General features: G+C 38.4%; 1 protein-coding gene across 1 annotated transcript in view; it reads right to left on the minus strand.

Moving 5' to 3' along the window:
- The window catches only part of LOC122147512 (short transient receptor potential channel 7-like), a 29,220-nt gene extending 21,935 nt beyond the window's left edge, over positions 1-7,285 (minus strand). The window contains exon 1 of the mRNA XM_042770530.1: positions 6,648-7,285. Coding sequence (XP_042626464.1) covers positions 6,648-7,012 — 365 coding nt within the window. The 5' untranslated portion in view covers positions 7,013-7,285. The remainder of the gene's footprint in view (positions 1-6,647) is intronic.
- Positions 7,286-16,214: the final 8,929 nt, after the last annotated feature.

Raw genomic sequence — 16,214 nt, forward strand, 5'->3', positions numbered from 1 at the left:
TTCAGAAGAAATGCCCAGTCGACCTGAGAATACTCACCTCCAGGAAATGCCGCTGGGTAGAGTTCGTGTCCGCCATTACTCCCCCACACTATCTCCCTCCGACGTTGGCAGCCTGCATATGGAGGAAATCACGTTCATGGTGCTAGAGGAGTCAACCACGGACATCATCCTGGGGACGCCCCTGGTTAAACAACCCACCAGCCACATATCCAATGGGCAACCGGTGAGATTCTCAAAATGGAGTGATGAATGTTTTGAGAAGTGTATTAATCGCCCAAGAAAGCCCCAACCGAAATCTCCCGCAACTCCTGATCATCTTCCTGTCTTGTCCACCTCTGTGGAGAGCCCGGCGACTAATGTGGTAGTGGAAATCCCACCAGCGTACCGGGCATTCCAGGATGTATTCAGCAAGCGGTTGGCTACACGTTTACCACCTCATCGGCCATGGGACTGTGCCATCGAGCCTCCTGCCTGGAGCGACCCTCCCAAAGGGTCGGATCTACCCACTGTCCATCCCGTAACAGAAGGCCATGGAGGGTACGTTCAGGAGGCCCTGCATCAGGGTTATTCATTCGTCCATCTCTACGTCCCCTGCCGCTTCGAGTTTTCTTCTTCGTGGCCAAAAAGGATGGAGGCTTGAGGCCGTGCATAGACTACCGTCACCTGAACTCCAAACAGTGAATTCAGTTATCCCCTTCCTCTGGTCCCAGCAGCTTTGGAACAGCTACGAGGTGCCCGTATCTTCTCTAAGCTTGATCTCCAAAGCGCCTACAATCTCATCCGCATTAGAAGAGGCGATGAATGGAAGACTGCCTTCATAACCCCGTCAGGACACTACGAATACTGGGTTATGCCATATGGCCTGTCCAACTCCCCATCCGTCTTCCAGAACTATATGAATGAGATCTTCTGTGAGTACAATTGAATCGCTTTGTCATCCTAATATAGACGATATCCTGATATACCTCCAGTGACATGAAAGACAATGAGAAGCATGTACTCCAAATCCTTCAAAAACTACGAGAACCATCAACTGGTTTCTAAAATTAGAGAAGTTTGAGTTCCATACCTCCACCGTCCAATTCTTAGGCTACATCATCAACCAACATGGTATCAAGATGGACCCAGAGGAAGGTGGAAACCATCCAGCAGTGGCCATTACCCAACACCGTGAAAGAACTTCAACGCTTCTTGGGATTTGCCAATTTCTACCAACGCTTCATTAACCAGTACAGTATGCTTAGTGCTCCTCTCACTTCTATGCTAAAGAACCGGCCCAAGTCTCTCTCATGGACAACCCCTGCCCCCGAAGCCTTCTCCCTACTGTCAACAGGCCTTCCTATCGGCTCCGGTCCTGGTTGACCCCAATCCAGATCTGCCCTTCATAGTGGAGGTTGACGCCTCAGCAACCGGGATCGAGAGCGTTCCTCTCTCAGCGGCAGGGTGAACCCGCCACGGCTCCATCCATGTGCCTTTCTATTCAAAAAAACGGTTATCCCCGGCGGAGCAGAATTAAGCGACGTGGAAACCGGGCAAGCTCCTAGCCATAAAATCAGCTCTCGAGGCAATGGAGACACTGGCTGGAGGGAGCCCAAGCAACCTTTCCAAGTCATTACAGATCATCACAATCTTGAGTATCTCAGAGAAGCCAAACGCTTGAATCATCGCCAGGCCCGATGGGCTCTCTTCTTCACCCGATTTCATTTCCAGGTCACCTATAGATCAGGTGACAAGAACTGTAGAGTGGATGCCCTTTCTTGCCTTTACCAAGCCGATCCTGAACCATCCGTTCCTGAACCCATTCTCCCTCCAGCCGTGCTTGTTTAAACCCGATTCAGTCATGGACCATCAAACCAACAGATTACTAATGAGAATCTACAAAACCCAGCTCCGCCGGGAGCTCCAGAGGGCGTCTCTACGTTCCCCCAACCCATCGCCAGCCCCCATCTTGGACTTAACTCATACATCCCCGGGCTCTGGACACCCAGGCAGGAGAAGGACCCTCTCGCCCGTCCCCTAAACAACGCTACTGGTGGCCCTCTATGTCTCGGGACGTCTCTCGATATGTGCAAGGATGCTCAGTCTGTGCCGTTGCTGACACCCCTAGGAAGCTATCAGAAGGGAAACTCGTTCCTCTGCCCATCCCCGAGCGACCCTGGACGCACATTGGAGTAGACTTTATGACCGATCTTCCTCCATCCCAAGGTTACACAAGCGTCCTGGTCGTGGTTGATTGATTCTCTAAATCTTGCCCCCTCAATTCCCCTCAAGGGTCTACCTACTGCTCTACAGATGGCAGAAGCACTCTTCCATCAAGTTTTCCGCCACTTCGGACTCCCAGAGGACATTGTCTCGGATAGAGGTCCCCAATTCATCTCACGCGCGTCTGGACGCCTTCTTCCGTCTCCTAGGGTGGTGTCCATCAGTACTCTCCTCCGGATACCATCCTCAAAACAAACGGCCAGACTGAGCGTAAGATCCAGGAAGTCGGGAAATTCCTGAGACTGTACTTGCCACCAGAACCAGGACAAGCTGGAGCCAATACCCTACCCTGGGCTGAATACGCACAAAATTCACTCCGTCAAACCACCACTGGGCGTACCCCCGTTTCAATGTGTCCTGGGCTATCAGCCACCCCTCTTCCCCTGGTCAGGTGGATGCCCTCCGAGGTTCCAGCTGTCAACCACTGGTTCCAGCAAAACGAGAGGGTCTGGGACTCGGCTCACGTGCATCTCCAACAGGCAGTCCGGAGACACAAGGAACAAGCCGACGCCCGAAGAGGTCCCAGGTACTCTCCGCAATACCAACCTGGCCAGAAGGTCTGGCTATCCACTCGGGACATCCGTCTCCGGCTGCCTTGCAGTAAGCTGAGTCCCCGGTAGATTGGTCCATTTACCATCGAGAGGCAGCTGAACGAAGTAACCTACAGACTCAACCTCCCTGCTCACTACGTATATCACCTTCATTCCATGTCTCGTTACTGAAACCTCACACTGACCCTTTATCTCCTCCTTCCACAGAGTCTGGTGATGATGCGGTACCTCCCTCCTCCTGCCATCGATGAGACTCAAAACATCTAACGGGTACGGGCCATCCTCGACTCCAGACGACGGGGGGGGGTCCACAGCTGGAATACCTCGTGGGACTGGGAAGACTACGCCCCGAGGAATGATGCTGGGTGAACCGCAACGACATCCTGGACCCTACCTACTTACCCAATTCCATCAGGAAACCCAGATCGTCCAGCTCCTCAGGTCGTCGTGGCAAATCGTCCGGCCGACCCCGTACGTCAACATCCCGTAGTCATCTATTCAACAACCAAAGCTAAGTTCACTTTTTTTCAAGGTGTTTGAACACAATAAATAGTTGTGTGGCCGCAGTGTGTGAAAAACAACTAGCCTATAATGGTAAAAATCCACCCACTCATTGTTTTTTATAATCCCAATAAATCATAAACAGTCTCTCCTCACTAGCAGTTCAAGATTTCTCACTACTATGATGTCATACTCGGGGAAAGTCCCTCCCATTTGTGAAGCTCTCTGCCCTATTATCACAGACCCACACAAGACCGACAATAATCAGTCCACTATTACAGCTGCTGGAGGTACAATGTCAGCGCAAAGAGCCATTAAAAGTGTTGTGTGTTGGGATGCACCAACGAACATAGGAGTCTCCATAGACCGCTGTGGGACATGGTGGTTACATTTCATTTTCAAAGAAAATGTTCCGGAAAAAAAACAGAAAAGTCCTATATGTTTGTGCTAACATTTTACGCCAGACTGCCTCACAAACGAGGATCAGTTCAGCACTGGAGCTGTGCAAAGATTGCTTCTGAAAGAGGGATCAATACCAAAGCATTGTGTGCAAACGTCCGGACTCCAGACAAAGTAAGCATCACCCCTCATATTTTGTTTTCCAGAAGAGCTTCTTGGCACTCTGTAAGGTTAATGTTGCTAAAGCTACCATTGTCACTGCCTGTTTTCACTAATGCTGCCTTCACGTGCTACCAGAATGATTGTAAATAGGAATGTGGTAGTTAAAAATAGTATTTGGAAGCAATGTAAGGATCAGTAACATGGTCACCACCAGTTAAACAAAAAACAGTTAATCCCACCACAAACATCAAAATAAGCACCTCAAACATCTGAAAAGGTAGCACCAGCTCATTTTCATTTAAAGGGGACAAACACAAAAAACAGTGCATTTTGGCTCATACCTTAAAATGGGTAGTTTTAACAAGCTATAAAAAAATATCTGGGGAGTATTTTGAGATAAAACTTTCCATAAACACTCTGGGGACACCAGAGAACTTTAAAATGTAAAATATTGCACCCATGCATTCTATGGCACCTTTAATAGCTATGATATTATTTTTGAAATCAAATATTTGCAACAGTTAAACAGTTGATCTTAAAAAATAAAACATATACATAAACCCAAATAGGAAATAAAAAAGTTATTGAATAAGCATGTGACCTATTCTCTTTACTAAACTCCTGAAACATTGGTGTCTCATATTTTAGAGTAGTCACTGAAGTTTATGAAAGAAATCAATTAAATCTGTATGTGGGTGTGTGGGTAGACCATACTATTCTTTAGCAATACCCTTCTGTAATTTTCCTGCATCATGGATTTTATTTTGATCAGAATGGGTTTGTAGTTGGGTGTGGCTTATTCAAACCAATCTGAAAAGAGCATGGGGCAGAGCAATTATTATAAATGAGTAAGCACTTACAAACCAGTAAATGGCATAATTCTCTCCTGGCTAAGTTTCTCCTGGCTAGTGTGAATTCTCTAGGTGTAAACCACATTTTAAGATGTTTTTATTTTATTTTATTTTTTTATGGATTTCAGCAATATTTTGTAACACTCTCTGTATCTCAAAACACAAAAGTGAGGAAAATACTATCTTACTCTGATTTTTTCAAGAATCTCAGCTTTCATTTTTATCCTTCTTATGTTGTTTACTTCTGATGTAATAGCAATAATAATAATAATAATGTATGTTATTTATTTTTTATTATATAAAATAATAAATAATAAATCCTACAATTTATATTATTATTATTATTATCATTATTATTTGTTTTTATTTATTTATTTCTATATTTTTATATTTTGTTTAGGGGTAAATATCCTTTCTGGCTGTTGTATTAGTGTTTTTTTTTTTGGGGGGGGGGGGGGCTTGTCAACCTCTAAATAGGACAAAATAAATTGTTCTGTCTCTCACACAAAGCTATAGTATTTTATTTTTATTTTTGTAATGTAAAAACTGTATGGTCACTGTATGATTTCAGTGAACGAAGAAAAAAAATCTGAATAAACATTCTTCAATTTCTTCTTTTGTGTTGCAAGGAAGATAGCCGACAGCTTCAGAAGGACATAAAGGTGAGCAAATGATGACAGAATCTTCATATTTGTGTGAACCCTGAAAATGCTTTTAGAAAATACTTTAGCTCCAGTCCTGTTCAAGTCAAGTCTCATCTGGAGATTGACGTGGAGATTAATGAAGATCTGATTCTGCCTGCAGTATCATTACCACTGGAGCGGATCGGATGATGACACAGGCAGCTCGTCTGGAATATTTTGGCAGGTTATTATTGTTTTCACCTCAGGCTGCAGGCAGAGTCTTGAGACCAGAACCAACACTACAAACACTTTTCTCATGCCTTTCTTTCAACTTTGCACACACTTCCAGGCAATTATCAGCTAAATATCAATATAAAAAAAAAAATAAGTAACAGCAAGCTGTCAGACATCAGCATTTAAAGTCTTATTGTGGTGATTCAGGCCCGTTTTTCGTACCAACTCAACGGTTCTGGAGGAGAAACGATCAGCGCGTGCGCGTCACTGGAAAGCGTTGATCAGGAAACTATTCTAACTTCTGTCACAATACCTTCAAAATCAGATCTCTAATCTTAACAAAATTGTCAGATAATTGCTACTAATATCAAATAATAAGACTTCAATTAAAAATAAAACGCGAGCCATACCCGCTTATTGCTCCAACACGAGGCACTACAAAAACTGAGGTGCTCAGTTTTTAATTAGCTAATGAATGACCAAAAACCTCAAGGCGCGCCTCAAAATGACATTTTTAAAAACTTTAATAACATTGAATAGATACATTATAAATTAATAGAATATACAAGAATGACATATATATATATATATATATATATATTATATATATATATATATATATATATATATATATATATATATATATATATATATATATATGAACAACAATGTATTATTATTATAGATAACTTATTGAATTAAAAACTAAATGCTTAATAGAAAGACAAGAGCAAATTACGCAATAATAAAAAAGTCCAACTTTTGAACTGCATTTGTTTTATAAATGTTTGTAGCCTATGCAAGTCTAGAGTGAAAATATGCTCTTTTTTTTTCAAATAAAGACCTCATTCAGAATGATTTTCGATAGTTGATTTGGTCATACATAGCCTAGTTATGACTTGAATAAAACGGTTACTGATAGGTTATGTTACCAAACGAACACGGTTGTACTGTAGGTGTCTGCCCAGTTTTTAGTGACCTCATTATGAGATCTGCCCATTTCTTGATCCCTGTACTGTGGAATACGATGTTATAAAGTCCAGAGGACTGAAGGTTGGACTCACGTGTCAGGTGGAGCGCAACTGCGCGGGCTCTCGATCAACTCCTCCGGGCTGCGGGTCTCATGATCGGGTCTGTGTGGCGAGGGCCGCCGCTGTCCGCGCTTCTGGAGACCGTCGCGCACCGGAGACGCGGCGCAGCATCGCCCGAGACGCGCCGGCGAGCGCCCGATCAAGTCCAGCGGATCGCGAGTAAACGCGTCTCTGGAACGCGTGTCGGTGCGTGGAAGTGGCGCAGATGCCCGCCGCTTTAGGGGTCTCGGCGGCTGAGGGAGACTAGTCTGACCGGCAGGAGCGGGAGCGGGAGAGGGGAAGGAGGGCGGGAAGGGGGTGGAAGAGGAGACACGGAGCCCCTCGCCTTCGTCAGACATCGGGAGAACTCGTGCTCCGCATCTGGTAAGGGGAAGGGCTTCTTTAAACTGAGACGCGCAACTTCAGCAACAAGTGGGAGCAGAGTTTTAACCTCAAAACATACCCAGTAACACACACACACACACACACACACACACACACACACAAACGCCTCAAATGAGAGAGGTGTGGCTTGAAACACTACATATCAGTGCCTGATGAACATCTACTCATCTATAGCCTATGACTTTCTTTCTTCTGTGATACACAAATGGAGATGCAACGAAGAATGTGCAAGCTGTTCTTTTCCATACAATTTACAATTCCTTGAAACACTTACTTTACAGTCACCAGTCACTTTTATAGCATGCAAAAGAGGGGTAGGCCTATTTTACAATCTGAACATCTTCAAAAGTGTTTTGTCTTAGCTTCGAAATTAACTTGTTTTATTACATTAAAAGAATGTTCAAATTCACTCAGATTTGGAAATTTGCTGAAAACTCACCTTCAAGCCATCCAGGATGTATGAGTTTGTTTCTCATGGGAACAGATTTGGAGAAATGTAGCATCACATCGCTTGCTCACCAGTGGATCCTCTGCAGTGAATGGGTGCCGTCAGAATGAGAGTCCAAACAGCTGATAAAAAAAACATCACAATAATCCACAAGTAATTCAGACCACTCCAGTACATCAGTTAACATCTTGTGAAGTGATAAGATGTGAAAATATGAGAAACAAATACAAAAAAAACAATCCATTTTTTTACTTCAAACTGTTGCTTCCGGCCAAAATACAAAATATGATAGATCAGTGGTGTAGACTCTTTTTACTTGTAAATGGTGCTTGATCTATTTCTCTCCTGATTCAGGCAAGGCAACTTTTTCACCAGAAGAAGCATTATTGTGAATTATGGACATGTATTTTAGCTAGAAGTAACAGTTTGAAGTTGCTTTGATGGATTTTTTTGAGTAGTGAAAACAGAAAAAAAAACAACAAATCAAAGCACAAAACAATACTCCAATCTCAAACACAAAACCACAAAACGCACCAAGTTCGAACACTTACTCCAGTAACATAAATAAAAACCAAACGGTTTACATCTGCAATTGAGTTCAAGGACTTTAACCAGGGAGAGTGACCAGAATGTGCATGTGGAAACATATATAGGTGCTTTGGTTCAGAGATGATTTGCTTCATGGTCAAACAAACTGAGCACTGAATATATAAATCAACAATGTCAGGATTATTGACCTGGGAATATCAAGGTTTGCAGAAATTTAGATCAGACCTGTGCAGTTTGGTTTAAAATACAACACCGCAAAATTAAAGTATTTTTGATTTGCTTTACGGTACAAATATCTAACCATTCTTAAATTAGGACACATTTACTTGAGAAGCAAAATGACTCAAGATATCACATCTTGTTTTCTGAAAAATCCAAATTAAGTGAGTTTTTACCTACAAAAAAAAAAAATCTGCCAATGGGGTCAACAAATAACCTTAATTCAAATGGAAAACAAATTTTTGATCCCATTATTTGTTCTTATTTTAAGCATAAAGTAACAAAAAAAAAAATATAATATAAAAATAACAAAAATCTAAACATAAACATATACTCAAACAAAAATAAAGAAAATAAAAAATAAAATCTTGTTTTCCCTTGTTTTACCCTACTGGGAGATTTAGTTGTTGTTGTTTTTGTTGTTTTAGTAAACTTGTTTAATTTTAATACATTTTTTAGAAATTAAAACTTAATGCTTTAAGTAACTTTGCTTTGCATATATATATATATATATATATATATATATATATATATATATCTATATATATATATATATATATATATATATATATATATATATATATATTACTGCAAAACAAGACAGAACAATACTAAGATATATATGTGTGTGTTGTTGTTGTTTTTGTTTGTTTGTTTTTTTTGCTGTGAAAATACTATCTAAAATCCCAACAGCTTTTGTATGCTGTTTTTTAGCAAAAGATAATGCTTCGAAGCAGCTTCATGGATAATAGTGGCAAGAATAAGCAACAAAAAGTCTAAAGCAAGGAAAAATCATTCTTTTGAAGACGAGGACGAAACACTGAAAGACTGAATTAACAGAGCAAATGAAAAAAAACAAAAAAACAACTGGATACGGCTTCTGTGATTAGAAAGATAAATGTAAGAAATTAAATATTCTGAGCACAGCAGAGAAGATGATTAGAGTGTTTGTGATGGTAAACAGGTGTGTGTGTGTGTGTGTGTGTGTGTGTGTGTGTGTGTGTGTGTGTGTGTGTGTGTGTGTGTGTGTGTGTGTGTGTGTGTGTGTTCACATGTGTTTTTTTTTTTGTGTATTTTGTCCAGGATATCTGATCGCTTCAGGTCTCTTCTTGGGTCTTCTAGGAACATCCACAGGGATTAATTGGACAAAATCACACACACTCACTCAATCAGATGCACACAACACACCAACACACACACACATGCAGAAAGCTTGAGCTCTTCCTGACACTGAGAGGACAATCACTCGACTTCCTACTGAAATCAGGTGGCATAATGTTCCCTCTCCTCATCCGTATCACTCTGAATATTCATTCCACACCGTTTCTCACTGCAATCAATATTTCAGTCTCAGGGGAGGAGTCTGTGTCAGGGGCGGAGCCTGAATGATTACCGAATATGCCCCCTGCTCCTTTTAAGGGTACATTTTATATTGATTGACAGCTATGATGAGTTCCATATCTCAACTGCAAAAGAGAGAAAGTGCAGGTGTGTGTGTGTGTGTGTGTGTGTGTGTGTGTGTGTGTGTGTGTGTGTGTGTGTGTGTGTGTGTCCCTTCGAGTTACATGCCATGCTACTTAGTGTGTTACCCATCTACATTCATTTAATCTTGAGACATCCTTGACCCCTCTCTCTCTCTCTCTCTCTCTCTCTCTCTCTCTCTCACACACACACACACACACACACACACACACACACACACACACACACACTCACACACTGATAGGGAGAGAGAGAGAGACACAGACACATCTGATAACATTATAACCCCACTTAGAAGTCTGGAGCCATTAAATAAGACCCAGTGTAACTGTGCACATACAAACACAAAAAATACACACAGACATAAAGCATATAGCAAATGGACCCATTAATTTTCTCATATACAGATACTCAAATACACGTGAACACAGGTATTCAGACTGAGCCGGAATACATGGGAAATTACTGGAAAAGCAGAAAATAATCATAATAATAATAAACATAACCAAGAAGAGAAAAGAAACCATTTTCTTATAGGTCATTTTTTTAATTGATTGATTGATTTAATTTCTTATTTATTTGCTTAATTCTAAAGCACTGAAAACAAGACCATCGATTAAAGCTATTTTCATGAGAACATTAGTGTAACGATATTTTTATGTTTTTCTGGTCAAACATATTTAAAATGTAGTGTTAATACACATTGTAAATGGTTTCATTATATTAAATTTAAATATTTTAAACTGTAGAAATATACAATAAAATGTACTTCAAGGGCAAATTACATTTCCAGTATGTGATATATATCCCCCTTTGAAAATGTTGAATGTTGAAAGAAGTCTCTTCTGCTCACCACGGCTGTGTTTATTTGATCAAAAATACAGTAAAAACAGCAATATAGTGAAATATTATTGTAATTTAAATAACTGATTTCTATTTTAATTTTTTTTAAAATACAATCTATTTCTGTGTTGCAAAGCTGAATGTTCAGCATCATTAGTCTTCAGTGTCGCATGATCCTTCAGAAATCATTCTAATATGCTGCTCAAGAAACATTTCTTATTTTATCAATGGGGAAAACAGTTGTGCTGCTTCATATTTTTTGTGGAAACTCTGATACTTTTTTCAGGATTCTTTGATGAATAGAAAGGTCAAAAGAGCAGCATTTATTTGAAATAGAAAACTGTTGTACCATTATAAATGCCTTCAGTGTCAATTTGATCAATTTAATGCATTTTTGATGAACATTTATTTATTTATTTTTAATCTGACTGACCCAAAATATCTGAACGGTAGACGTGTACAGTATATCTCAACATTGCTCAGTGAATACACTTTCATGTACTAAATCTGAATCACATACTAAATACATGCACTATATGCTGTCTAAAGTATTCGTACAGGTCAGAATGATCAGCAAACGGCACAATACATCCACCTCAGTACATCCGTGTTAACCCAGTCTTTATTTCAGCCATTATAACAGTGTAAAGACTGACCCAGATGATGTCTTGAATCTGCTGCAGTGATAGTGAACAGGATTATGGGTTCACAGGTTCAGCACTGGACTCAAACATCTCAAGAAGGTTTTCACAGCCCACCGTCTCCCAGCAGCAGTCATTCATCAATCAAATACAGCCTTTACTCTTAAACACTATATAGAAGAGTTCAATTTACTTTCTTTGCAGAGGAAAGAACGCATAAGAGCTTCACATGAGCACAGACTATTTCTCTCACATTATTCACACTCAGGTGTGGATGAGCTCTTCTTAGGGGTTCGGCTCTGACATGCATTATGTATAATGGCTCTATCTTTTGGACTCCTCTATTTTCCCTGAGGCCTCGACAAAGTATCCTCTCCGCTGCATTTATATTTATTCAAAATGAGCACACCTAGATGAAACTCTATAAAGGGACCTCTAACAATAATGATTTCAAAGGTTTTCTGAATGCATTAAAAAAAAGGAAAAAAAAGCCTGGAAATGCCATTTAAGCCTGAAATTCAGACACAGAATGACATATTTACTGTTATTAGCAGTTGAAAACAGCATTTTATGTCTATGAATTAACGGGGATAGGGAGCATAAGCGAGACACAATGAGACCCAGTGAACCCAAAGGAGCAATGAGAAACACATTTTATACAATACATGCGTGTAAGAAAAATATTTTCCTACTTGTTTTACAGTACAAACATTTAAGCATTCTTAAATTAGGTACATTTACTTGAGAAGCAAAATACTGGAGTAACCCAAATTAGGTGAGTATATGTTTAAAATGAACAGAAAGAAAAATTAAAAAACAAAAAAAATCTGCCAATGGGCCCAGAAAAAGTGGGAAACACTGACAGATATTTTATTTTTTAAGCATAAAAGAACTTTTATTTTCATACATGTATTTTTTTATTTGCAGTCTGCAAATTAGCCAGACTGTGTTCATATGAATTGATTTTAAATTAGTTAAAAAGTTAAATAGTAAATAATCCAAAGATTATTGGAGTACAAACTATATATCTATATATATATATATATATATATATATATATATATATATATATCATGTTTTAGTATTGATGTTTGTAATTAGTTGTGAAATTATCTAGCAATTTCTGAGTGAAAATGGTTATCCTACAGTACACCAATACTACACTGTATTTTATTTTATTTATTTTTTTCTTCAGTCTATTAGTTCACACAGAAATCCCCAGATTATTTCAAGGTCTAAGCAGGTTTCCAGTCTCATATGGACTCAAGTAGTGTGAAAGTGGCCTGAAAGTACATGGCTTCTTCACGGCAAATCAGATGTCTAGACTGCAGGAGCTGTCAATCAAAAGACAGAGAGAAATCCAGCATGTTGCTCAGATCAATAAACTGTCCTCCTCTCCTGTCCACCCTCAGCTGTGGTCTGACCCCGAGAACTTCCTGTCATCTCACATCATGGACAGAACTCTTGAAATCACAAAAATACCTCAGCGTTCACACTGTCTTTGAGTAACGGCCCACTACTCAGGGTTAAAGATCTGTGACTTCCCCCTGAAGTCCATTTAAAATGTCAGTCAAGGTTTCTCGCACCTAAAATATTTTAGTTTTTCATGGACATCTTTTACCCTCTCACGGACCTTTTAGAAATACACAAGCCATACCTTTAACACGTCAACATGAAAATGTTAATGAAGCCATGGGTGTGATGTCATAATCATAGCAATTTTTGCAGTTTAGTTCTAATAAATTAATTTATGCTATGATTTGAAAATAGTTTGCTAAATACCTAAATAAACATGAACAACATACTATAAAAATCATCTCATTGCCTTATTTTAAAATAACAGAAAACAGTAGAACAACATAAAAATCACTTTATTGTCAAAATAAATGTAAAAATAATGAAAGCGAAAACAGGTTTTCATATTTACATTTATATTTCATAAATAAAAATATAATGAAATAATAAAAATAATGAAAACATGGAAACTTTTTTTCATATTTTCTATGATTTAAACATGGTTTGTTAAATACTTAAATAAGCCTAAATACCTATAAATAAATAAATAGAACATAAAAATCACCTTTTTTTGGTTCAAAATAAATGTAAAAATTAACATGTTCTTCATGTTTTCTGATTTAAAAATGATTCACAAAATACCAAAATAAGAGATCAGAAAAAACATACTATAAAAATCAACATAACAACGAAATGATTAATACAATTATTTTACATAATTACATTCAAATGAGTCTGAGTCATAATAACATTTAAATGAGTCTGTCCTGTATTATGTGATACTGTCATGTAACTCTCTGCTATAAAGATGCTTCACATATGATTTTTATTTAAACAGTCAGATAATGTGGGTAAAAAGCTTATTTTCGCTATCATTTTGAGCTGTTTCTAAATGGTAATTCTCTTTAAATGTCTTTCAGATTTGGACTACACAGACTGACAAATGAAGCACATACAGTCACATGAGTTATGAATGCATAGGAGTAGACTGATTAAGACAGTAGCAGGTCATCTGTGCATATGGAAAATTCACACACAGTGCACTAATAGTAGGAGTAGTACAGTAGTGAGCTTTTCTGAACACAGCAAGAGTCTGGTTTCTCTGATAAGGAGGCCTGCGAGGACCAAACGACCCGTGACTACATCCTGCCTTTTGTGTAATTTACTGTGTTGGTCTTATTGTTCCCGCAGACGCTCTGCGGCACGCCGCTGGGAGCTGAAATGCAAATGAATGTGACAGAGCCAAGGTCCTCTGAGATACCAGAGGGAATGTCATTCTGAAAGCACTTTAAAAGCATTATAGACGCTTACAAAACTCACATAACCTTCAGGGAGAATTCAATCCCAGAATGCATCGTCACACTCAGTACAAATGTTAGTCATTTTTGTTCAAGTTACAGTAATATTGTTTTTGTATTTTTTAATATTGTGTGTTTTGTCATTTTTATTTGTTTTTGCCTTTAAATGTGTCCATATAGTTTTTGAAAATGTTAGTTTCAGTTTTAGTTTCAGTTATTTGAGTACATCAGCTTAAACGAATCTATTTTAAATCAGTGCTAAATATATGATGTAAATTCTGAGGCTTAAAGAAATATATATATATATATATATATATATATATATATATATATATATATATATATATATATATATATATATATATATATATATATAATACGTGCATGCAAATTTTGATTTGTGACATACGTGAATGTATTTTCTTTATTATTATTATTATTTTTGTATTAAAATATATGGAGGACACTATATATATATATATATATATATATATATATATATATATATATATATATATATATATATATATATGTATATATAAATATGTATATATGTATATATATATAAATTATTTATTTATTTATTTATTTATTTGTATGGGTTACAACTGCTCAGTTATTTTTATTTTTTTAAATAAATAAAATCACGGTAGCAGATTTTTTTTTTTTACAGTAATCAAGTCTTGAGAAATGCCGATTATGAATGCATTTCATTCAATATTGCAACCTATTGATACAAAATGTGTTCAATCAAATTATAAATGGACTACTTTTATGCTCATTAGCAAAGCAATATATTAACGTCAAACTCTATTGGATGTTCTGTATTCTTAATGCGAAAAAAGCTGTGTTGAGCTGCTGTCCATGTAGAGCACTTCCCATCAGTCATATATAAAGGTCCTTTTAATTTAGGATGCTGCCTTAGACAGCAAGACAACTCATTAAGACTTGGAACAGAGCTAATGTGTGACTGATGTAAATTATAAAGAGCTGATACTACATTATATAATGAGCAATAATCCTGCATCACTGTTGAAAAGCTCAAGCTCAAGCTCAATCTATTTGCAGTGATTTTCTCATTATTTAATGATATCTGAGGTGCTGAACGTGTCTCACCCTGATGGAGCTCAGTGTGTCACTCTGAAGGCTCAGGAACAGCTCCTCTGGACGGTAATTGGTCTCAGCTGTTCATACACGGACAGTTTAGGCAAACGGCTCCGTCACACACTCTCCCCTCCATCACCGTCTCTCTCTCACTGTTGAGCCAAACCTGAAATATGGATGAATGAGGGAGAGTTATAATGTGTGTGCGTGTGTGTGTGTGTGTGTGTGTGTGTGTGTGTGTGTGTGTGTGTGTGTGTGTGTGTGTGTGTGTGTGTGTGTGTGTGTGTGTGTGTGTGTGTGTGTGTGTGTGTGTGTGTGTGTGTGTTTAAATGTCAATGGGCAGTATGTCAGTGCAGAAATACAAACACAAATCAGATTGTGTGTGGACAGCAAGTAGACGGATGGTGGAGAAAGAGATGATAACTATGAAGATCCAGAGTGATATAAAGCAGCATATGAAACTGAATTACAGCAGCAGAGTCCAGACACTGCACTGAACAGCAATAATCAGCGCTCGCACGTGAGATTCAAGCCTGAATCCAATCTCTCCATGAACACACATCACACCACCGCTGCTGAGTTTAGGAGCTTCTCATCTGAAAAGAAACACTTTATGATAGAGATTATTAATCCTTTAATTCTCCAGACTGATTAATCATTTATATTCAACTCATCCAACCAGAAACTTTTCTGTTTTAGTCATAATCGAAAAATTAAGAAACGAACAGCCTTCTGTTATTCATCTAAATAATGCATCCTCTGAGAAATCTGTTGTCATTCTCATAGGAATGACTGAGCTAATTATGGTATATGATTGTTTTCACAAGATTTCTTGTTCATTTTGACTTTGTTTAATATTTTAAATAAAACTAATTTCCTGGTTGCGCTGGCAGGTCCACATTCACTATGGATCTCAAGCTGTTTGCCAACTTTCTGTGTAAAACATCAGTTGGTTTTCAAGTACTGCTGGCATCACATCTGATATGAAAAAGACTCGATAACAACAGCGGCATCAGATATGAGACTCATAGTTATTGCTGCCTTAAAGGGGTCATAT

Source organism: Cyprinus carpio, chromosome A14, assembly GCF_018340385.1.
Source record: "Cyprinus carpio isolate SPL01 chromosome A14, ASM1834038v1, whole genome shotgun sequence".
Classification (NCBI taxonomy): Eukaryota; Metazoa; Chordata; class Actinopteri; order Cypriniformes; family Cyprinidae; genus Cyprinus; species Cyprinus carpio.